This window comes from Pelophylax lessonae, assembly GCF_965119305.1.
Source record: "Pelophylax lessonae genome assembly, chromosome: 5".
In the NCBI taxonomy this organism is placed as follows: domain Eukaryota; kingdom Metazoa; phylum Chordata; class Amphibia; order Anura; family Ranidae; genus Pelophylax; species Pelophylax lessonae.
Window position 1 is genome coordinate 231,696,726 of NC_138772.1, and position 23,327 is coordinate 231,720,052.

The 23,327-nt window shown below is 46.0% G+C and overlaps 1 protein-coding gene across 1 annotated transcript in view; it reads right to left on the reverse strand.

Annotated features, from left to right (window-relative positions):
* Nucleotides 1-23,327, reverse strand: part of TNS3 (tensin 3) — a 504,601-nt gene that overhangs the window by 135,671 nt on the left and 345,603 nt on the right. Inside the window, exon 14 of the mRNA XM_082257842.1 lies at nt 10,524-10,656. Within this exon, the coding sequence (XP_082113968.1) occupies nt 10,524-10,656 (133 nt within the window). The remainder of the gene's footprint in view (nt 1-10,523; nt 10,657-23,327) is intronic.

A 23,327-nucleotide genomic window follows, 5' to 3' on the forward strand; every position in this document is an offset into this window, starting at 1 on the left:
AAAATTCCTGCTAAATTTCAATCAAATATAAAAGCTTAACCTGTATTGAGTAATAAATACCAAATATTTGTCAATTTTAAATTGTGTCTTTTTGCGAAATGGAGAAAATCGAACGTACGCAAAATTTTTTTCAAAAAATCTAGAGCTTTTTCATTTTTCACTTACAGCTTTCACAAATTATAAAAGACCCGCTTTCACAAATTATAAAAGACCCCCCAAATCACATATTTTCTAAAAGCACATGACAAGTAGAATAAAAAAAAAGGTGCTAATTGATTTTTAAGGCCCCGCAATATTTGCCCAAATGTTTATCTAAACTATATTTTCACTAAAAATACACTAAAATCCTTATTAGCGGATACAAACACAGCAAATGTTACAACATTTCTGTGAAATGCCTACTAAATATAAAAGCTTAACCTTTATTGAGTTAATCAATACCAAATATTTGTTACCTTTAAATTGCAACTTTTTGCGAAATGGTGAAAATCGTACGTACACAAAAATTTCTCTAAAAATCTGGAGGTTTTCATTTTTCACTGACAGCTTTCAGAGTTTGTTAAAGACCCTCCAAACCATATATTTTCTGAAAGCACATGACTGGTAGTATAAAAAAAAAGTGCGACTGATTTTTAAGGCCCCGTGATATTTGGGCAAATGTTTATCTAAGCGATATTTTCACAAAAATACACTAAAAATCATTAGCAGGTACAAACACAGCAAATTTTATAAAATTCCTACTAAATTCCTACTAAATATAAAAGCTTAACCTGTATTGAGTAATAAATAGCAAATATTTATCAATTTTAAATTGCGTCTTTTTGCAAAATGGTAAAAATCGAACGTACGCAAAACATTTTCAAAGAATCTGGAGGTTTTCATTTTTCACTTACAGCTTTCAGAGCTTATAAAAAGACCCCTCAAACCATATATTTTCTGAAAGCACATGACCAGTAGATAAAAAAAAAAAAAAAAGGTGCTACTTATTTTTTAGGCCACGCAATATTTGAGCAAATGTTTATCTAAACAATATTTTCACAAAAAATACACTAAAATCCTTATTAGGGGATTCAAACACAGCAAACGTTACAAAATACCTGCTAAATTCCTACTAAATATAAAAACTTAACCTGTATTCAGTAATAAATACCAAATATTTGTCAATTTTAAATTACATCTTTTTGCGGGATGGTGAAAAACATGTTTCTAAAAATCTGGAGGTTTTAATTTTAACTTACAGTTTTCAGAGCTTATAAAAAACCCCCCAAACCTTACATTTTACATAGTTACATAGTAGGTGAGGTTGAATAAAGACAATAGTCCATCCAGTTCAACCTGTGTAGGTGTGTGTGGCTGTACTCATCTCACATACCCCTGAATGTTCTGATCCTTGAGATGTAAGTCTAAGAGTCTTTTGAAAGCCACCATACTACCCGCAGAAACCACCTCTTGTGGTAGAGAATTCCACAATCTTGTAGCCCTAACAGTAAAGAACCCCCCACGTTGCCTGTGGTTAAAACGCTTCTCCTCTAATTGCATTGTATGCCCTCGAGTCCTCATGCAATCCCTTCGAATGAACAGCTTTTTTTCTAAGCTGGGATCCCCATTAAGATATTTATAAATTGCTATCATGTCCCCCCTCAGACGTCTCTTCTCCAGGGAGAATAAATCGAGCGATTGTAGACGCTCTTCATAGTCAAGGTCCTCCAATCCCCTAATTAGTTTAGTTGCCCTTCTCTGGACTCTCTCCAGCTCCAACACATCCCTCCTGAGGACTGGCGACCAGAACTGGACAGAATACTCCAGATGCGGTCGGACCAGAGTTTTATAAAGTGGAAGGATTATAGTCTTATCTCTGGAATACATCCCTTTCTTTATGCATGCTAATATTCTGCTGGCTTTGGCAGCTGCCGCTTGACATTGCATGCTGTTGCCTAATCTATCATCAACCAAGACTCCCAGATCCTTCTCCATTTTTGATTCCCCCAAGGGTTCCCCTCCTAACGTGTAATGTGTTTTTATGTTTTTAGTCCCCAAGTGCAAAACCTTACACTTCTCCACGTTAAACCTCATTTGCCATGTCGTTGCCCACTCCATTATTTTGTCCAGGTCATTCTGTAGGATATCTGCTTCATGCTGTGCAGTTATTGCCCTGGCCAATTTTGTGTCATCTGCAAAAACTGATAACGCACTACTGATCCCGTCCTCAATGCTGTTTATGAATAAATTGAACAAGGTTGGTCCCAGGACTGAGCCCTGGGGCACCCCGCTTGCAACCTCAGACCAGTCTGAGTATGCGCTGTTTATTACCACCCTTTGGACACGCCCTTTAAGCCAATTCCGTATCCAAGAGCAAACTCTGCTGTCGATACCTGCAGACCTTATTTTATAAATTAAGCGCTTGTGGGGAACTGTATCAAACGCCTTAGCGAAATCCAAGTACACCACATCCACTGGTCTCCCCCTATCTAGCTCACAGCTTACCTCCTCGTAGAATGCTAAGAGATTGGTTTGACAAGAACGCCCATTTGTAAACCCGTGCTGATTACTGCTGATGATGTTGTTGTCTTTAGCAAACTCTACGATATAGTCCCTTATCATCCCCTCCAGAAGTTTACATACTATTGATGTCAAACTGACAGGCCTATAATTTCCCGGGATATGCCTCTGGCCCTTTTTGAATATCGGAATCACGTTAGCTTTCTTCCAATCCCCTGGTACATCTCCTGTCCTAATACTGTCAGCAAAGATCAGGAACAGTGGTCTGGGATATAACCTTACTGAGTTCCTTGAGTACTCTCGGATGTACGCCATCCGGGCCTGGTGATTTGTTTGTGTTAAGTTTATCCAGCCTTTCCCTGATTTCACCCTCTGTTAGCCATAGTGGCAAATCCTGTGTATTACTACTAACCATACAGTCATGGTCAGTGTACCCCTCCGTTTCCTGTGTAAAGACTGACGAGAAAAAAGCATTCAGCACGGTTGCTTTTTCAGTGTCCTCTGTAACCATCCCCCCATCATCGCTAATTATGTGTGCAATATGCTCTGCCCTAGTTTTTTTGCTGTTGATATATTTAAAGAATTTCTTTGGGTTTTTTTTACTATCCTCCGCTATTTGTCTCTCAAAGTTGATTTTAGCCATTTTGATTTCGTGTTTACTTTTCTTATTTGCCTCCTTGTATTGCTCGAAAGCCAATACAGTGCCCTCTGATTTATATTTCTTGAAGGCCAATTTTTTTCCCCTAATAAGTTTTTTAACGCTACGGTTTAGCCAGCCAGGTTTGGCTTTGTCTCTTCTAAATTTATTTCCCATAGGAATGCACTGCAAGATGCCTTTGCCTAATATGTTCCTAAAGCATTCCCATTTTTCCTCTGTGGTCAGGGATCCCAGGGTTTGGTCCCAGTTTACCCTTTCCATCAATGAGTACAATTTTGGAAAGTTTGCCCTTCTGAAGTTTAGGGTTCTTATGTTCCCCACTTGCCTTGTTATATTGTTATTTATACTAAATGTGATCATCCTGTGATCGCTAGAGCCCAGGTTGTCCTGAACTACTACCTCCGAGATTATGTCTGGGTCATTAGTGATCAATAGATCCAGGACTGCATTTTCTCTAGTCGGAGAATCCACCAACTGTGACATGTAATTATCCAGTAAGGTTTCTGTGAATAGGCGGGCCTTCTGTGAGTGTGCAGTCCCCTCATCCCAGTCAATGTCAGGATAATTGAAGTCCCCCAATATGATGACTGATCCCAATTTTGCCACTTTACTCATTAGTGCTAAGGATTCCAGCTCTACCTCCTCCCCTTGGTTAGGTGGCCTATAGCAAACCCCCACAATTACTTTCCCCTTTTCTCCTTCCCTATGGAGTTCAACCCACACAGATTCTAACTCCATACTCATCCCTTCCGTAATGTCACTCCTTTCTATCACCTTTATATTGTTCTTGACATAGAGACATACCCCTCCCCCTCTTTTTCCTACCCTGTCCTTCCGGTACACCGAATACCCTTGGATATTGGCCAGCCAGTCATGTGAGGGGTCGAACCAAGTCTCTGTTATTCCCACAAGGTCTATGTCCTCCTCATGTACTAATATTTCCAACTCATCCATTTTATTAGCTAGGCTCCTGGCATTAGCATATACCCCTCTTAGTTTTACGGAAGTTGAGCGCAATTGGTGGTTATGTTTATTCCTGTTTGGTCTGAGGTTTTCCCGCACAGACCTACCGATTGGCGTTGTGGACCTACTGTCGCTGCTGACCCTACAACTGCCTTCAGTCCTCTGCTCCCTCCTGACTGATTCTACTTCTGAGCCCTCCCCCCCGTCTCCTAGTTTAAAAGCCCCTCCAACTTGGTGGCCATCTTTCTCCCCAAAAGAGCTGTACCGTCCCCATTAAGGTGAAGCCCATCCTTACTAAAGAGCCGGTAGCCGACTGAGAAGTCAGCCCAGTTCTCCAGGAACCCAAACCCCTCCTTCCTACACCAATTCCTCAGCCACTTGTTAAGTTCCCTAATCTCCTTCTGCCTCTCCTGTGTGGCTCGAGGTACAGGCAGTATTTCAGAGAAAACCACCTTGGAGGTCCTTTTCCTCAATCTATTACCTAAGTCCCTGAAATCGTTCTTAAGGATCCTCCACCTACCTTTAACTTTGTCATTAGTGCCCACATGCACCATGACCGCTGGGTCATCCCCAGCCCCCCACATCAATCTGCACATGACCTGTAGAATAAAAAGAAGGTGCTACTGATTGAGACTGTAGCCCAATCCGCATTTGGATTGTGCTCCAGTGGCTACTGACAGGCAGTGAGGAAGCAATGCAACGCCTTCTCACCGTCTGTTTTAGCCCCATGCATTGCACAAGGTTGAGGGGCATTTGTGGCGTTTCCTCGTTGACATGAACGTGTAGTGTTCAATGGATGGCATCACTACAAGTTGGGTCAACTTTGCCATGGGCGCGAAGCATTACGGCATCAGTACCCTGTCCACTGCCTTTTGCAGCTTAAAGAGGGGGGGCATTTGGCAGGAGGCAAAAATGAGCAGTTGAGCTGTGTTCGCACCCAAAAGGTGACCCAACTTGTAGTGATGCAGTCCGCCAAACACTACACATTTATATCAACGAGTGAAATGCCACAAATGCCCTGCAACCTCATGCAATGCATTCGATTGAGGTGCATTTGTTGGTAAAATGGGGTTATAACAGGCAGTGAGGAGGCATAGCAACACTTCCTCACTGCCACTGAGAGTCAATGGAGCGCGATCTGAACATGGATTGGGCTTCAGATGCAAGGGAGATTTAGACTTATGTTTTTTAAAAAAAATGTTTACTTTTTTTGTACAGGTTCATTTTTATTATTAATATTTTTTTTAAATTTTTTGGGAGGGGCTTTGGAGAAACATCAGAGGTCTAAACAGACCTCAAATGTCTCTTTTTTGAAACAGAGAAAGGGACTGAAGAGAGTCCCTTTCTCTGCAGCCTGAGCTGCACTGTATATGAATGGATAAGGAGTCTGTATAGACTCCTGTTGATTCATAAAATGAAACATAGTTTCATTCACAAACTGACACATAGTAAACACAGTTTACTATATGTTAGTGATGAAAGAATACAGGAGTGATCGGTGAAAGAATACAGGAGTGATCGGTACTGATCGCTGACTGTATTTTTTCATGAAAGGAAGGGAGCTGGCAAAACACATTTACCACCCCCCGCCCCGCTCTCCATCCTGACAGATCTGTCAGCTGCAGCAAGCGGGGGGGGGGGGGGGGTGTGCTAGCAGCAGGGGCGCATGAACATTGAGGAAGTGGGGGACACTGAAAGGGGGTCAGAAAGTGTTTACGAGCCCCCTTCCCTCTCTTAATCCTCACAGATCTGTCAGCAGCTGCTCCATACTGACAAATCTGTGTGCGACAGCCGACAGGGGAGGGTGGAAGGAGAGCTGTGGCGAGCAGAAGGCACCCAAACATCAGGGAAGTGGGGGACACTGAAGGGTGAGTCACAAACCGGGGGGGGGAGTAAGCATGTGATTACCAGCCCTCCTCCCTCTCCCATTCCTTACAGATAAGCTGCAGCCGCAGGAGGGGGCGAATGAAGGACCGAGCAGCAGCTTCAGGGAGGGGGCGCCACGGAGGTGGGGGGTCACTAAAGGGGGGAAGGGGGTTGGAAAGCCCAGGGTATATTTTTTTAAATGAATCCCTCTGTACAAAAAGCTGGTGGGAGGGCAATGGAGGGAAGCCGATAGCTGCCACAAGGGAATCAGGCTTGCGAGGGGGGGGGGGGGGGGAGATCAGAGCTATCAGTTTGTTCAGCAGTGTCTGCTAAACATTTCTGCTAATTCATGATTAGTGAAGTGACCATGAGCTTATAGTAGGAGGAGGAATGAGGTCCGTACGGCTGGAAGAAGTGCTGTAGGTCCGTACAGAGTACGGACCTGGCATTGAAAGGGTTAAAGTCTATTTTTTACTTGTTAAAAGCGGTAATAAACTTTGTAAGAAGAAAAAAATTGGATTTTTGTCTTACTGTAAAATCCTTTTCTCTGAAATTCATTGACAGATGTAGTCTCTGTTCTTCTTAATAGTAGGGTTATAATGTCCCCTACAGGAGTAGGACACCAGGCAGAAAAAAAAGGTTCTGGCTACGCCTATGGGCAGTCCCAGGAGGTATACTACCTCTTTCTGCTATAGGATGTCAGTTTTGTAACAAAGCAGTGTCAGAGAAAACAATACCAACCCAACTCAAAATAGAGGGGCGGGTACTGCGTCGGTCAATGAACTTCAGAGAAAAGGATTTTGCAGTAAGACAAAAATCCAATTTTCTCTATCGTTCATTGACAGACGCAGTCTCTGTTCTTAACAGCATAGACGTCCCAAAGCAGTGCCATAAAATCTCTGGGGAAGGAACAGCAAAAAAAAAAAACCCAGAGCCAACCAGGCAACATAGAGCTCATCAGAACAACAAGATGAGACCCACCTGAAAAAAAAAATAAACACCCTCAAGGGAGACTAAAACACCCTTAAACGGCATCCTGCAAAACTTTGCGGCCAAAGGAAGCATCTGCAGATGCCAGCATATCCACCTTATAAAACTTTGTGAAGGTATGAACAGACGACCAGGTAGTCGCCTTGCAGACCTGAACCACATGCGCCTTAACAGGGAAAGGAGGAACCTGACCCTTAATTGAATAAGCCTGCACAACTGTCTGTCTGATTCATCTAGAAATAGTCGCAGCAAACGCAGGCATCCCATTCTTAGGTCCAGCTGTGAGTACAAAGATTGAATCTGACTTTCGAAAAGACTCAGTAGTCGCCAAGTACACCCTGATTGCCTGAACCACATTCAAAGTATGCAGTGCAAATTCCTTAGGATGTTTAGGCTTAGGACAGAAGGAGGGTAGCACAATGTCCTCATTTAAGTGGAAACTGGAAACCACCTTTGGAAGGAAGGACGGATCCGGACGAAGCACCACGGTATTCCTGTGATAGGGGAATGACAGGACAATGCTGCCAGTTCCAACACCCTGCGCGCAGACGCAATAGCCACCTAGAAGGCCACCTTCTGGAATAAGGTAAGCAGGGGAATCTCCCGAATATTTTCAAAGGTAGGTTTCTGGAGAACCGACCGCAACAAACTAAGATCCCAAGGTGGCAACGGAGGTCGCACCGGAGGTGCCAAGTGTCGCACCCCCTGGATAAAGTTATGCACCAGGGAATGGGTGGCTAGTGGCCTTTGGAAAAAAATTGCCAAGGCCGAACAAGACCCTTGATAGTACTCAAGGCCAATTTTTGATCAATTCCCCATTGAAGGAAGGCCAAGATCCGAGCCACCGAGTAAGAGTGAGGGGGAACCCCAAGAGACTCACACCACGCAAAATACAACTTCCACGTAGGATGAAAAGATCTTTCTAGAAGTCGATTTTCTCGCTTTAAGCAGAGTGGGAATCACTGCAGCAGACAATCCCCTGTGTTCAGCACCTGGCTTTCAACAGCTTTCAACAGCCAAGCCGTCAAAGCCAGCGACTGTAAAGCAGGATGGAAGATTGGCCCTTGAGACAGTATATCCTCCCTGAGAGGAAGTCTCCAAGGAACGTCTGCGACTAGCCTGACCAGGTTGGCGTACCAAGCTCGGCGAGGCCAGTCCATTGCCACAAGGACCGGAATCCCTTCCGCCTCGATCCTGCAAAGAAGTTTTGTCAGCAACTTGAGAGGAGGAAAGGCATACATCAGCTGACACTGACCCCACAGAGCCACCAGCGCATCTGTGGCGTCTGCCAGAGGGTCCCAAGAGCGGGCCACAAACCTCTGCACTTTTCTGTTGATTCGAGACGCCAACAGATCTACTTCCGGAGTGCCCTAACGAAGGCGCAACTGCTGAAACTCCTCCGGGTTGAGAGACCATTCCCCTTGATCCAAAGTCTGTCGACTGAGGTAATCCACCTGCCAATTTTCCACTTCTGGAATGTGAACAGTGGAAAGAGCTGGGACAAATCGTTCCACCCATCGAAGGATGCCTGCCCCCTCCAAGACCGCAAGGACACTTCTGGTACCCCCTTGGTGATTGACATAAGCCACAGCCGTGGCATTGTCCGATTTAATACGCACTGGACAGTCTTGAAGGTACTTTGTCCAGTGGACTAGGCAAAGTCTGATCGCTCTCAGCTCCAGAACATTGATGGGTAACCTGGAGTCTTCAAGGAACCAGACCCCTTGAGCAGAAAGCTTGCCAAAAACACCTCCCCACCCGGACTGACTAGCATCCATGGTGATCACGGTCCAAACAAGGGTAGGAAGGATTTTCCTAGTTTGAGCATCGGGGACCGAAGCCACCATATCAGGGACCCCCTGATTACCTGACTATGGGTGTCCAGAGAATTTGGATCTTTGTTCCATTTGAGAAGAATTTCCTTCTGGAGGATTCTCGTGGGTAATTGAGCGAAAGGGAGCGCTTCGAAGGACGACACCATTAGCCCCAGAACTCTCATACAAGTCAGAAGGGACGACCATTTGCTTGACAGCAATAGCTGAACAGCTGCGGCCTCCGAGAGGGGGTCGGGTGGGGAAACATATTCCACAGAGTCCATGTCACACAAGGGGAACCTTGTGCACCCCCAAGAGGATAGGCACAAGGCACTGAAGATCCCCAGGAGAGAGAGAGAGCGAGACCCCCCAGACTCACCACCCGCATCAGAGATGCACCAGGATGTCTGTACAGCACGTGCCTGCAGCGATCTGCGATCAGAAGGAAACCTGAGTGTCAGCACTGGGGTATGAGGAGGGGCTTCACCGCCAAAAAAAAACCTCTAGGGACTCCAAAAACATGTCCGTCATTGATTTTCAATGAGAATCCACTGCAAAATGGCCGCCGGGCTACACAAACATGGGCGCCGAGCTTCTGGGGGGGGCCCGAGGGGATCCCCCAGCCCCCTGGACAGGATTGACAGTATGGGGGGGCCCTGGCAGTGACAGGCGAGTCCCCCCCGCATGATTGATTCGGTCGCCAGCGGTGCAACCTCCCATCTCTCCTTTGGCATGATGCCCAGCCCCCGAGGGTAGCTTCAAGCGCCCCATAGCCCCAGAAAGTGAGGGGAGGAGGGGGAGAGGGGGGACAGGTAAGGGGGGTGAGCGACAGGATAGAGACGAACCCAGGGGTCGGACTGTCCTAACAAGGGGCTCGCGTCTACCCCAAAACCCACCAGGGGGAGAGGGGGGAACAATTACTTAATATACCTGGAATAGGCGGGCACCACCTCCTGACAGAACCCCTCTCCACCGAAGTGGAGGGGCTGTGGGCCAATAGAAACGCTGTGATGCGGGCCTAGACCCGGTCGTATGCGACCTGGCGAGACGTTTAACTCGCAGGGCCAGTCCCCGTCTGATGGGACTATGTCACGGCAACTTGGCGCGGAGCTGGGGTCTGCGCGTGCTTGCTGGCCGGCTGGGGTGACCACTGGATCTATATATCCGGCCCATTGCCCAGTCCGGCTTAGTTGATTGTAGATCTCACAGGAAAAATTCCGGATGAAAAAAACAAACTAGAAAAAACTTTTTGCCAGGACCAGAGATCCCTGCAAGGAACTAGGTCCTTACTCCTGACTAGGCAGAAAAAACTGACATCCTATAGCAGAGAGAGGGAGTATACCTCCTGGGACTGCCCATAGCCATAGTCAGAACTTTTTTTCTGCCTAGTGTCCTACTCCTGTAGGGGGCAGTATAACCCTACTGTTAAGAAGAACAGAGACTGCGTCTGTCAATGAACAATACAGAAATAATAATTTTATCTACATGTAAGCTTTATTATAAGCTTACCTGTAGGTAAAAATACCATTCCAGAGTTTAAGAATAAGTAACTTTTTAAATTGGCTTAATCCTGGCCACAGTTCTACCTTAAATCAAACATATTTTGACAACAGTGCAACACAACTTGTGAAGGGTGTCCATGGTGGACCACAACAACCACCACAGAAGATTATGTAACACAAATTAAGTCAATATTTTCTAGGCATTATAAGCATTAATGTATTTGTGCTTACCATAAAGTGTTTCTGGTGAAACAGGGAAAGCTGGTGTGGGTGGAACAGCTTCATCAATTTCATTCCGGTTTCTTTTGTAACTGAAGAGATTATCTGTGTCATCAGCATCTTCTTGGTAACTAGAAAATGATTCCTGAGAATAGGAAAAAGTATACACTTAAAAAAGAAGCAAAAAATTATAAAAAGAAAATAATGGGATTTTTGACTTACCGTAAAAACAATTTATGTGATGTACATTGACAGACACAGCTCTTAATCTTCATGACCGTAGGATTATGCTGTCCCCTACAGGAGGAGGGCACTAGGAAGAGAAAGGCTTGGGCACGCCTATGGGGCAGTCCCTGGGGGTATACTCCCTTTTTCTGCTATAGGTATTCAGTTTTGTAGCAAGCAGTGTCAGAAGAAAAAAACAACTCCAAAGAGGGGCGGGTGCTGTGTCTGTCAATGAACATCAGAGAAATGGATTTTATGGCAAGTCAAAAATCCAATTTTCTCTTTCGTTTTTTGATGGACACAGCTCTTCATCTTCATGACTGTAGGGACGACCCAAAGCAGTGTTAAATATGAGGGGTGGGAACAGCAGAAAACAAATTTCCCAAAAGCTAAACATAGCTAACCAGGCAACATGGAGCTCAACTGAGAACAACTGGAGCTCACCTGAAAAAAACAGCCTCAAAGAGGACAAACCCTCTAAACAGCAGCCTGCAACACTTTGCGACCAAAAGAAGCATCCGCAGATGCCAATACATCCAAATGACCAAATGGCCGGTTTGCAAACTTGCACTACTGACACCTGATTACGGAAGGCCCAGGAGGCACTAAGCGTCCGAGTAGAGTGCGCCCTGACAGGGAAAGGAGGAACCTGACCCTTAATAGAATAAGTCCGAACCACAGTCTGCCTGATCCATCTGGAAATGGTCGCAGCAGAAGCAGCCAGCCCCTTGCAAGGTCCATTCGTGAGGCAACACAATGTCTTCATTCAGATGAAAATCGGAGATGACCTTTGGAAGGAAGGATGGACATGGTCGAAGAACCACCTTATTCTGTGAACCACTAGATAAAGGTGAACAACAAGACCGCGCTGCCATGGAGGCAGAGAACGCACCGGGGGAGCCAAGTGTCTCACTCCTTGGAGAAAGGTACGCACAAAGGAGAGGGAGGCCAACGGACGTTAAAAGAAAAATCGCCAAGGCCGGGACCTGGCCCTTGACGGTACACAAGGCCAAATGTTGCTCGACCCCACCGCTGGATGAAAGCCAGGATCCGAGTCACCGAAAAAGAGCGAGGATGAACCCCAAGAGACTCACACCACGCAATGTACGTCTTCCAAGTACAATGGTATATCTTCCTGGAAGCAGATTTTCTAGCTATTAAAAGCATAGGAATCACCGATTCAGAAAACCCTCTATCATTCAGCACCTGGCTTTCAACAACCAGGCCATCAAAGCCAGGGACTGTAAATCAGAATGAAAGATCGGTCCTTGAGACAGCAGATCTTCTGAGAGGAAGTCGCCAAGGAACATCGTGACCAGCCCTACTAGATCGGCGCACCAAGGCCAGCGAGGCCAGTCTGGAGCCACTAGAATGACCAAAATCCTTTCTGCCTCAATCCTGGGCAGGGGTCGTGGCAGAACCTTGAGAGGAGGAAAGGCATATATCAGATGATAATGATTCCAGGGAGCCAATAAGGCATCTGTGGCGTCGGCTCCACCTTGGGAGTCCCCCACCAGAGACACAACTGATAGAACACCTTCGGATAAAGTGACCATTCTTATTGATTTAACGCCTGTTGACTGAGATAGTCTGCCTGACAATTTTCCACTCCTGGAATGTACACAGTAGAAAGGGCTGAAATGAACTGTTCTACCTTAGAATGCCAGCTACAGCCTGAGCCGCCAGAACACTTTTTGTGCCCCGTTGGTAATTGACATAGGCCATGGCCGTGGCATTGTCTGATTGAATCCGAACATCCCTGTAGACAATTTGACCAATGATCCAGGTAAAGTCTGATCACTCTGAGCTCCAGTACATTAAATCGGTAGCCTGGACTCTTCCAGAGTCCAGAACCCTTGAGCACAATCTGTGCAGAGGACCCCTCCCCACCCGGATAGGCTGGCATCTGTGGTAACAATCATCCAGTACAGGGGAAGAAAGGATTTTCTCTGAAGAAGTGCTGGAGAGCAAAGCCACCAAACCAGGGACCCCCTCGTGCTCCGGCTCAACACGATCAGATTGTCCAGAGACTATGGATCCTTGTTCTATTTCACCAGAATCTCCTTTTGCACAGATCTTGTGTGGAACTGTGCAAACGAAACCGCCTCAAAGGTGGACACCATCAGACCCAGCACCTGCATGCAAGTCCAAAGAGATGACCGTCTGCTGGACAGCAGAAGCCGAATCGCCTCTTGCAAATTTTGAAGTTTTGCTAGAGGGAAAACACTTTGGCTGAGGCAGAGTCCAGAGTCAGTCCCAAGTATTCCAGGCTCATGGACAGGACCAGAACAGTCTTCTGAAGATTCAGAATGCAACCGAACTCCCTCAGCGTTTGCAGAGTGATCTCCAAGTTGGCCAACAGGGCAGTCGAATACTCTGTTCGCAAAAGCAGATTGTCCAGGTACCCCAGTATCGCAATCCCCTGCTGACGCAGTAGTGCTAGAACTGGGGCCAACACTTTTGTGAATACCCAAGGAGCGGAGGCAAAACCAAAAGGTAACGCCACAGATTGATAACGCTCCTCGCCCACGGCAAAGCGGAGGAAGCGCTGATGGGCTATACAAATGGGAATGTGAAGGTAAGTGTCCTTAATGTCGATGGAATGCGAGAAAGTCCCCCTGTTGTAGGGATGCCACCACTGTGTGAATGGATTCCATTCCGAACTTCACAGGAACTAAATGATAAACGGAGGAAAAAATTCCATTTAAACAGAAAAAATTGCTAGGACTAGAGATCCCAGCAATGAACTAGGTCCTTACTCCTGACTAGGCAGAAAAAACTGAATACCTATAGCAGGAAGTGGGAGTATACTCCAGGGACTGCCCCATAGGCATGCTCAAGCTTTTCTCTGCCTAGTGTCCTACTCCTGTAGGGGGCAGCATAACCCTACAGTCATGAAGATGAAGAGCTGTGTCCGTCAATGAAGGAAAAGAGAAATGTTGGTTTAATAATAATAATATGTACCCTATTTATCTGGTCAAAATGGACCTCTCTGAGATCTACAAAATAATAAAAAAAATGTAGTGTTTCTGTGTATGTAATAGTTAATCCCCCCCTCCCATAATCTGTATATTCATTTTACCTAGAATGATCCCCAGTACTGAGGACATGTTCATAAATGCCCCCCCCCCTTTAAAACCAGCAGACAACACTGGAGACTCATTTGACAAAAATAAAAGCCTGCAGATGAACCCTGCCATCTTCTGAATGCAATGTTCATTTGCAGTCATCCATTTAATGGTGTACTTGTCAGATAGAGTTTTTACAATGAAAAATTATAAAGTTATTAAAAAATAGAGAAAGAATGTTAAAATAAATAAATGAACAACAAGATTTTTGACTTGGGCCCCGATAGTGGAGTTTCTCCTTCATCTGCTGTTGTGCTGCAATGCATGACTTTGGAAATTACATTATTCTCTAGGTGTCCCGCAGTCTTAACCAAGGATTATATGTACAGGGACAGCCCCTATATAATCCCTCCCACTCCCAGCAAGCCTAAATTTAAAAAAAGGCAAATTTGGGAGATCAAGGAACAGAGAAGATGGACAAACACAGCAAACAACGACCCACTAAACAACAGGTAAGAAGAAGGACTACATAAGAGTTTAAAGAGCAGATTAAAGCAGCTTAAGCACAAAAACCTTACCATCAGGAGAGACCTGAATTATCACGTGGTATAACTTTTGAAAAGGAGACCAGGTGGCAGCCTTGCAAAGCTGTAAAGCAGATGACTGATGCTGAAAAGCTCATGAAGAACTAATACATCTGGTAAAGTGAGCCTTAAATGGGAAGGGAGTAACCCTACTCTTCAGACCTTAGGCTCAAAGGATGACTAGTCTAACCCACGAGCAATGGTGGGCAGGGGGCCCTTTATGGGAACCTTTAAGAAGAACAAAGAGTGATTTTGGTGATAAAAAGAAAGCTGCAGCAAAGAGGTAGACTCTCACAGCACAAACCAATTTAAAGCAGTGGAGAAATATTTCCTTGGAATGCTTTGCAGCAAGACAGAAGGGCAGAAGAACAATGTCCTGGTGTAAGTGAAAGGAGGAAACCACCTTAGGAAGAAGGGAGATCTTAGGTCTCAGGACAACCTTATCCCTGTGTAATACCAGAAGAACTTACCGAAACATCCTTTTCTCTTGAGCCCATTGACAGACGCAGCTGTTATGCTTCTTATACTATTGGGTCATGCTGCCCCCTGCAGGAGTAGTGCTAGGCAGGAAAAAAGCAATTCACCATGCCCATGGGGGCTGTCCCTATAGGCATAACCCCACACACCCTGCTCCAGCAAACCCGTTTCATTGCAAGCAGTGAAAATAAGACACAAACTATCGCCATATCAGAGGGGCGGGTGCTCGGTCTGTCAATGGACTCAAGAAAAAATAATTTTACGGTAAGTTCTTACAAAAATCCAGTTTTCTCTATCGTCCATTGACAGACACAGCTCTTATACTTCATATACCATTGGGATGTCCCAAAGCAGTGTAGGCATGAGGGGTGGGGAGAATGCAAACAGAAAGTAAACGTGAATTCTAAAGGCTAAACTTAGCCAACTGGGTAACATGAAGCTCAACCAGGAACAACAAGAGCTCAACCGTGAAAGAAAAAAACTCCTAAAGAGAAATAAATGATTCTCTTATGAAACAGCAGCCTGCAAAACCTTGCCGCCAAAGGAAGCATCCGAAGATGCCAACAAATCTACCTTGTAGAATCTTGTAAAACTGTGCACAGACGACTAAGTCGCTGCTTTACAAATTTGCACTACTGAGGCCTGATGGCGAAAAGCCCAAGAGGCACTCAGCGCTCTAGTTGAGTGAGCCTTCACAGGGAAAGGAGGAACCTGACCCTTCAGTGAATACACCTCAACAACCATCTGCCTGATCCATCTGGATATGGTCGCAGCAGCCGCAGCCAAACCTTTTCGAGGTCGTTCGGTAAGAACAAAGAGAGAGTCCGATTTCCTAAAAGACTCAGTTACCGTCAATAAACCCTTATCACCCGAACCACATCCAGAGAGTGCAAGGCAATTTCCTTGGGATGCTTAGGCTTAGGACATTGCGCTGCCTTCCCTAAGTCTTCATTGAGATGAAAATCCGACACCACCTTAGGAAGAAAAGACAGATTAGGTCGGAGTACCACTTTATCTCTGTGAACCACCAAATAAGGCGAACGACAGGACAGTGCCGCCAACTCAGACACTCTGCGGGCAGAAGTATTTGCCACCAGAAAAGCAATCTTCTGCAACAAAGAAAGCAGAGAAATCTCCCTAATGTTCTTCAAAAGGAGGCTTTTGAAGAACAGACAAAACTAGATTGAGATCCCACGGAGGCAACAGGGATCTCCTCGGAGGAGCCAGATGACGCATCCCCTGAATAAAAGTGCGAATCAAACTATTAGTAGCCAACGGACGTTGGAAGTAAATAGCCAAGGCCGACACTTGGCCCTTGATAGTGCCCAAAGCCAACCCGCTGCTCAACCCCTTTTTGTAAAAAGGCTAAAACCCTAGCTATAGAAAACAAGCGAGGGTGCAGCTGCAGCGATTTACACCATTAAATGTACGATTTCCGCGTACGATGATGAATCTTCCTGGAGTTGACTTCCTGGCCTTCAAAAGTGTAAGAATAACCAAGTCAGAAAGACCTCTATCCCTCAACACCTTGCTTTCAACAGCCATGCCGTTAAAGCCAGCGACCGTAAAACAGGATGGAAGATCGGTCCCTGGGACAGCAGATCCTCCTGCAGAGGAAGTCTCCATGGAGGATCGACAACCATTTTTACTAGGTTTGTGTACCAAGACCGACGAGGCCAGTCTGGGGCCACCAGAACGACTGGAATTCCTTCCACCGCCACCCTGCGGAGAAACCTCGGCAGGAGTTTGATCGGAGGGAAGGCATAAATCAGCCGATACTGGCTCCAAGGAGCCACCAAGGCGTCTGTGGTATCGGTCAGAGGATCCCGAGACCTGGCCACAAACCTCTGGACTTTTTTGTTGAGGTGAGATGCAAACAGATCTACCCCCAGAGTTCCCCACCGGACACATAGTAGATGAAACACCTGCAGATGAAGGGACCATTCCCGTTGATCCAGCACCTGACTCAGGAAATCCGCCTGCCAATTCTCCACACCCAGAATGTGGACTGTGGAGAAAGCTGGAATATTGTCTTCTGCCCATAAGAAGAATCTCGGCCACCTCTGTGGCCGCCAGGACACTCTTGGCGCCACCCAGATGATTAATGTAAGCCACAGCCGTGGCATTTTCCGATTGCATCCAAACCGGAGAACCGTATAGCCGATTCCTCCAGTGGAACAGGCAAAGCTTGATCCCTCTGAGCTCCAGAATATTGATCGGTAAAGGAAGACTCAAGTCGACCAAGTCCCCTGGGCACAGAGCTTCCCCAGCACTCCAGCCCAGCCTGACAGTCTGGTGTCCGTGGTGACCACCGTCCAAAACAGCGGCAGGAAGGACTTGCCCTGACACAAAGCTGGCGACTGGATCCACCAGGATAGAGCAGACCTCGGGAGGTGGCTCAAATGTGTCTTCTTGTCTAAAGACCATGGATCCCTGTTACATTTCGCAAGAATCTTTTTGCAGAGGCCTCAAATGAGACTAAGCAAACAGGACCACCTCAAAGGTTGATACCATTAGACCCAGGGCTCTCATGCAAGTCCGTAGGGAGGACTGATCGGTGTCCAACAGCAACCTGATCACCCACCGCAACTTCTGAAGTTTTTCCAAGGGAAGAAAGACCCCCGCCAAGGCGGAATCTAGAGTCAGCCCCAGATAAGTCAACCATACTGAGGGAGTCAGAGCAGATTTTTTTAAATTGATCGTCCACCCGAATTCCTGAAGGGTCTGAACTGTAATTGACAGGTCCCCCAACAGAGCTGAGTGAGAGTCTGCTCGTAATAGGAGATCGTCCAGATATCCCAGGATCGCAATCCCTTTGCAACGTAACAAGGCCAACACCGGGGCCAGAACCTGCACAGCATCCCGGAGATCCTTTAAACGACCCGGAGACAGGCAAACTGAAAGAACCTGTCTGCTGGCCGGGACCGAAATTCGATATTGTGCCCGGAACTAATCAGTTTGTGAACCCATTTGTCTTGAATAAAGGAAGTCCAGGGTTCCTGAAAGAAGCGCAAACACCCCCCAAACCCAGAAACAAGTGAGAGCAACCCTTCATGCTGAAGAAGACTTGTCCGCATAACCGGCCTGCCTGGTCCTAGGCTTGCCTGGCCAGGGCTTCTTAGTCCCTCCAGATGGCTTACCTTTTTCTTGCGCCCCGGAGGCATAAAAAAAACTTAAATGAGTGGTGAAGGAAGGCCCCCCTATTACGGGGTGCTTTACCTTTGGAGGTTTGAGGAAGAAGAGTACTCTTTCCACCAGTCAGACCCTTAATCAACTCATCCAATGAGTCGGCAAACAATCGCTCTCCCAGGAAAGGAAGATCTGTTAAGGCCTTCCTGGAAGCCTGGTCAGCTGACAAGCTTTTCAGCCACACCATGCGATGTAAGGCAATCCCCACAACCGACACTCTGGCCACCAGGGGAGTCGCATCCAAGGACGCATCACACAGGAACACCAGGGCCTGGGCCATCTGGCGTACTAGGAGACATACACCGGAAGTGACGCTATGAGGTATACGAACGAACCCCGCGGCAAACAGCACAAGCAGATCTAAGTGTTTTTAACTGTAAGTTACTATGTTTTTTATCTAATAAAACCTGAGAATACTACACTATGAAGGCTTAAAATTCTTTCTGAGAAACATAGTAAAACTGGCGAGACAGGAGTGAGGAGAGAGTGATACATGTGAGCCAGACATTACCCCACAAATATTCCAATGGATTGGGAATTGTGCTCAAGTCCCGCAGAAGGATGGAAGGATAATTATGTGGAAATAGGAGTGAAGCCCCGATACTGGCATAAATAACCAAGGAGTATTATATGCAGGAGTAAGGTGAGCGGTTTGCACACCTAGAAGTGATTCACACTGAAGAGGACAAGCACTCGCACATTATAGAGGTGGAAGAGGTGTATTGGCTCTGAGATTGGGATGCTAGAATCCTCCCTGTGACACTGAAGCAACTTATTGAATGGACTTGTCTTAATTAATATCAAATAATAGAAACATATGAAATATTTTGTACCTTAAACAAACCAGCACTGTTTATCTAATTATCAGCACTAAGCACTTTTGAATAATCACTTTTATTTTAGCTAGATAATGGTAAACAGCATTATAGTATATGCACTGTGTATTTATTGAAGGAATGCACAGCACCAGAAATAATTTTACGCACTTTATATTTATAGTATCTGGGATTGCACTGAAATCACAAAGCACTTTTTTGTGAATAAATGAAATCTGTATGTAGATTGGGATTTATTTAATTATTGGTATACAGCATCATAATATAGACACTTTTTATTTTACTTTATTTTTATAGTTTCCACATCATCACGATATAATATATGCACCATATATTTATTGTTCAGTGATTGCACTGAAATTACTGAGCACTTTTTATGAAATATATTTAATATGTATGTGCAATTTTGAAGATATTGGATATATGTATATATTGTTGGTCTAAATATTGCACAGGAAATTAAGGAACATTAATGGATTATGAATTTATCCAATTTTTTACATATTTAATACTAATTATATAATAATTATCCTTGAAGTGCAGTATTCCCCCAATTTATAATTATCCATACTGCCTGAGGTACCAGTCACTATACAAGCAGCATCAGGGATAAATAATTTATATTTATATTTAATTTTATAATATTAACCAGTTCCCACAACAACGCAAGAATCACACACAATTTATCTGGTCTAGAAGTTATATCAGCTCTTGGGGAACTAGGTCAGGATCCAAGTTCCCCTTCAGAACCTTCACCCATTCCGTAACCGACTGTGATACCAAAACAGACAATAAAACCGGTTTCAGGCTAGAACCCGCCAACACATGAAGGTGGCAGGAATGGGGTTCCACCGCCTGTCCACTGGATCTGTGAAAAACGGGGAATCTTCCACAGGCACTATAGTGGATTTGTTGAACCTGGAAACAGGATGATCCCCCTTAGGCGGTACCGTCCAACGGTTGGAAACCGTCTCAGCAAAGGGAGAACGGCATTTAAAGCGCTTAGGTACTACTAGCCTGTGCTTGATGCGCCGCCATTGATCATTAACAATATCATGAAAATTCTCGGGACAAGGGAAAACCCTGCCTGATTTCTGGGTCTTGCGGTAGCCAAAAGACACCGGTGTCCCTGCACGCATGGGCTCATCTGCCATTTTCAAAGTTTGCCTTACTGAAGCAATCCGAGCTTCCACCAAAGCGCGTTCCTGCGCTGCAGCTGAAGAGGATAGGTCCTCTTTACCATCCGATTGCAAGTACAGTGACCCCTCAGGGAGGGGGGTGTCAGTGGTGATAATAGCAGACTCTGAATCAGAGGACCCCACCAAAGATGGTGAAGGCAGTGGCCGTTTTCGGTTATTAACCTTTTTCATCACAAAATCGACCTTGGTTGCCAGGCTTTCCAGTACTGCTCAAATCGCGGCCAGCAACTGCGATCCGGAAGGTCCGGTAATCGCACTAAGGGGGTCTGAGGGTGAAATTACTGCCTGGGACTCCATAATTAATGCAACAGAAAAAAAAGGAGAACTGCCACTTTAAAAGCGCCAATCGCGGTCCCCACCGCCCATCACCGCGGGCTGCGGAGTCCCCCTTAAATATATACAGATAGCAGAGTGCGCAGGGATATGCCCACAGAGACCCCAGTACGTTACCACCTTCAGAAAAAACCTCCTGAACTGGTCTGTGCAACAGGAAAGTAAGAGTCAAAGTATATGACATCAGCCTGGTATGTGAATGGTTACGCTGCCTGCTTAGCTCCATAGGGCTACACAAAAATGGCTGCCCATGTAAGTCAATAGGAAGCACAGGGAAAATGGCTGCCCCATACAAATCAATGGGAAAAATTTTCTATTGCCCACACTAAAGATGACAGCTCCCGCGGCGCAATATGCTGTAGGGGACCCCAATAAGGAGGCCGCAAAGGGATCTAAAACCAGACCAAGCAAGAAAAGGTACCATTTCCACCCCCACTCGCCAGGAAGCTAGGCGCCGCAGCTATAGCACCCCTCAGGGGGAGGAAGAGGGGGGTAGGGCACAGGGCCAGGTATCCTGACAGGCCAGGAGGATCTTTTAGGAAGTACCAGGTCCCATTATCAAAAGGAGAGGACCCACACCCCCCCAAGACCACCAAGGGACGGGGGGGCTGCATTTACTCACCATACCAGGGACCGGGTGGGCTCCGCTCTGGACAGACCACCTTCCATCCGGCGTGGGGGTGCTGCCAGCCGAGGGGCATGCCTGCAAATCAGGGTGTCCAAGGTGGTCGCGTCCCAGTGAGGCATCCAAAAGGGGGTTCTGTCGTGGCGAGGCCTAGTGCGGGACTATAACCTGCTCACGCTCATAGGCCAGGCTGGGAGACCTTAAGGATCTAGATTATCCAATGCAAAACCACAGCTGGCATTGCTTGTAGATCACCAGGAGGATCCCCCTGAACACTAGCTAGCAAAGTGAGTAAAGAGAAATAAAACAAAATATTCTTAAAAGAATAAAAAACTGAGACCAAAGTCCCAGCAGGAAACCTAGGTCCTACTCCTTCACTAGGCAGAAACAAACTGGCTTGCTGGAGCAGGGTGTGTGGGGTTATGCATATAGGAACAGCCCCCGTGGGCATTGTGAATTGCTTTTTTTCCTGCCTAGTACTACTCCTGCAGGGGGCAGAATAACCCAATGGTATAAGAAGCATAAGAGCTGTGTCTGTCAATGGACGATAGAGAAAGGCTCCTTATAGGATAAAGCTACTAAATCAGAGACCCGCCTTGCAGAGGTCAGCAAGTGAATATGCATGATAGACTCAAAGGACAGCTGGTTGAGAACAGTGACACTGGAGATTATACTCAGGGGGTGATGTGAACACTTTGAACAAAGGCTTTAATTAGAGAGGTAAGCAATCTTTAAACAGAATGGCCAGGGTTGGGATTTTCCCCTTGATGGTTCTAAAGGCCAAATTCTGGCTGACCTGATCCCACAGAGTCATCAGGGCATCCACTCCGACAAATCTGACAAGTTTGTTGTTGAATCTGGATGCCAGGAGATCTGTTTGGTGACCCCCCCCTGTGACAAAGGGTTTGGAACACTTCCATGGAGGAAGATCATTCCCCTGGGTCTAGACATTGACAGCTGAGAAGCGTTCACCCGCCAGTTGTCCATGCCTGGGATGTGGATGGTCGTTTGAGCATAAATGAGTAGATATGCTCAAAGAAGAATAAGGTCCACTTTTCTTTGAGCTGTGCAGCTCCTGGTGCTGCCCCCCCCCCACCTCCCTCTGGTGGTTGATGTGGGCCACTACAATGGCAATGTGGAACAGGATTCTGGTTGGGTAACTCCAGAATGCCCCATTCGGTGCTGAAAGGCTCAGCGAATTGTCGAGAGCTTCAGGATGTTGTTCGAAAGCCAAGCTTCCTCCAGCAACCAAGTTCCCCAATTCAAAAAGGTATCCGGGGCTCTATTGTGAGAATTGCCCACGTCACCTGAATTCCTGACTCCAGTGCTAGACTGGAAATCCGCCACATCAGAGAGAGTCTGTTCTTGTTAGTTAAATGTATGGGGCAATCTGGAGACCAAATCTGTTTTCCCTAGAATATTGAGTTGCAATTGTCTGGAGTAAAGTTGGGCATACTGCTTTTAAGGAGGTTACCACTAGACTCACATCCTTCAGGCAAAATCATATGGAGGGTTAGCTCTATATGACTGAAGGATCTGAGCAAAAGAGTGGCAGGACAGGAGCTTGTCCTGGGTAAGAAAGATCGTAAACAGGTATCAAATGCTAGGCCCAGATACTCCAAGCTATGAACTGGGTTCAGCACAAATTTCTGGAAATTGGAGGATCCATTCAAAGAGTCTGCACTTTTAGTAGGACAATGGACTTCGATGGACTGGTCCTTTAACACAAGATCATCCTGGTTTCCCACTGAGCTAGGGCAAAAGCTAGCACATTGGTGATCATCTGAGGTGCCATGGACAAAAAAAGTGAAACAAACTGGAAGTGTTGCATGTCCACAGCAAAACACAGGTTGAGGAGGTAGGAAAATGGGGAGTAAGTAGACATCTTCAAAGTCCACAGAGGCCAAAAGGTCTCCCGGTTGAAGCAAGGCAATGACTGACCTGGCAGATTCCATGTGGAACTTTTGAACCTATAGGAACCTGTTCAGACTTTTTAGATCAAGAATGGGCAGGGTGCCTACTTTTGTGCTGGGAAAAGGAACAGGTTTGAGTAGAACCCCTGTAATTGTTGCTCAAGTGGAACAGGGTAATGAACCCTAAGGAGAACAGCAGCTTCAGAGCAGTTTACAGATTTGATAGTTTTTGTGGAAAGGAGGGAAATTTGAGGGCATGAAACAGGGTGGAAGCAGAGACTAAAAATCTAGCAGCATAATTATTTTTTAAGGCGCTAACCTTATAAGGCCATATTAAGTAAAGGCGCTATAAAGAGTTGAGGAGTCA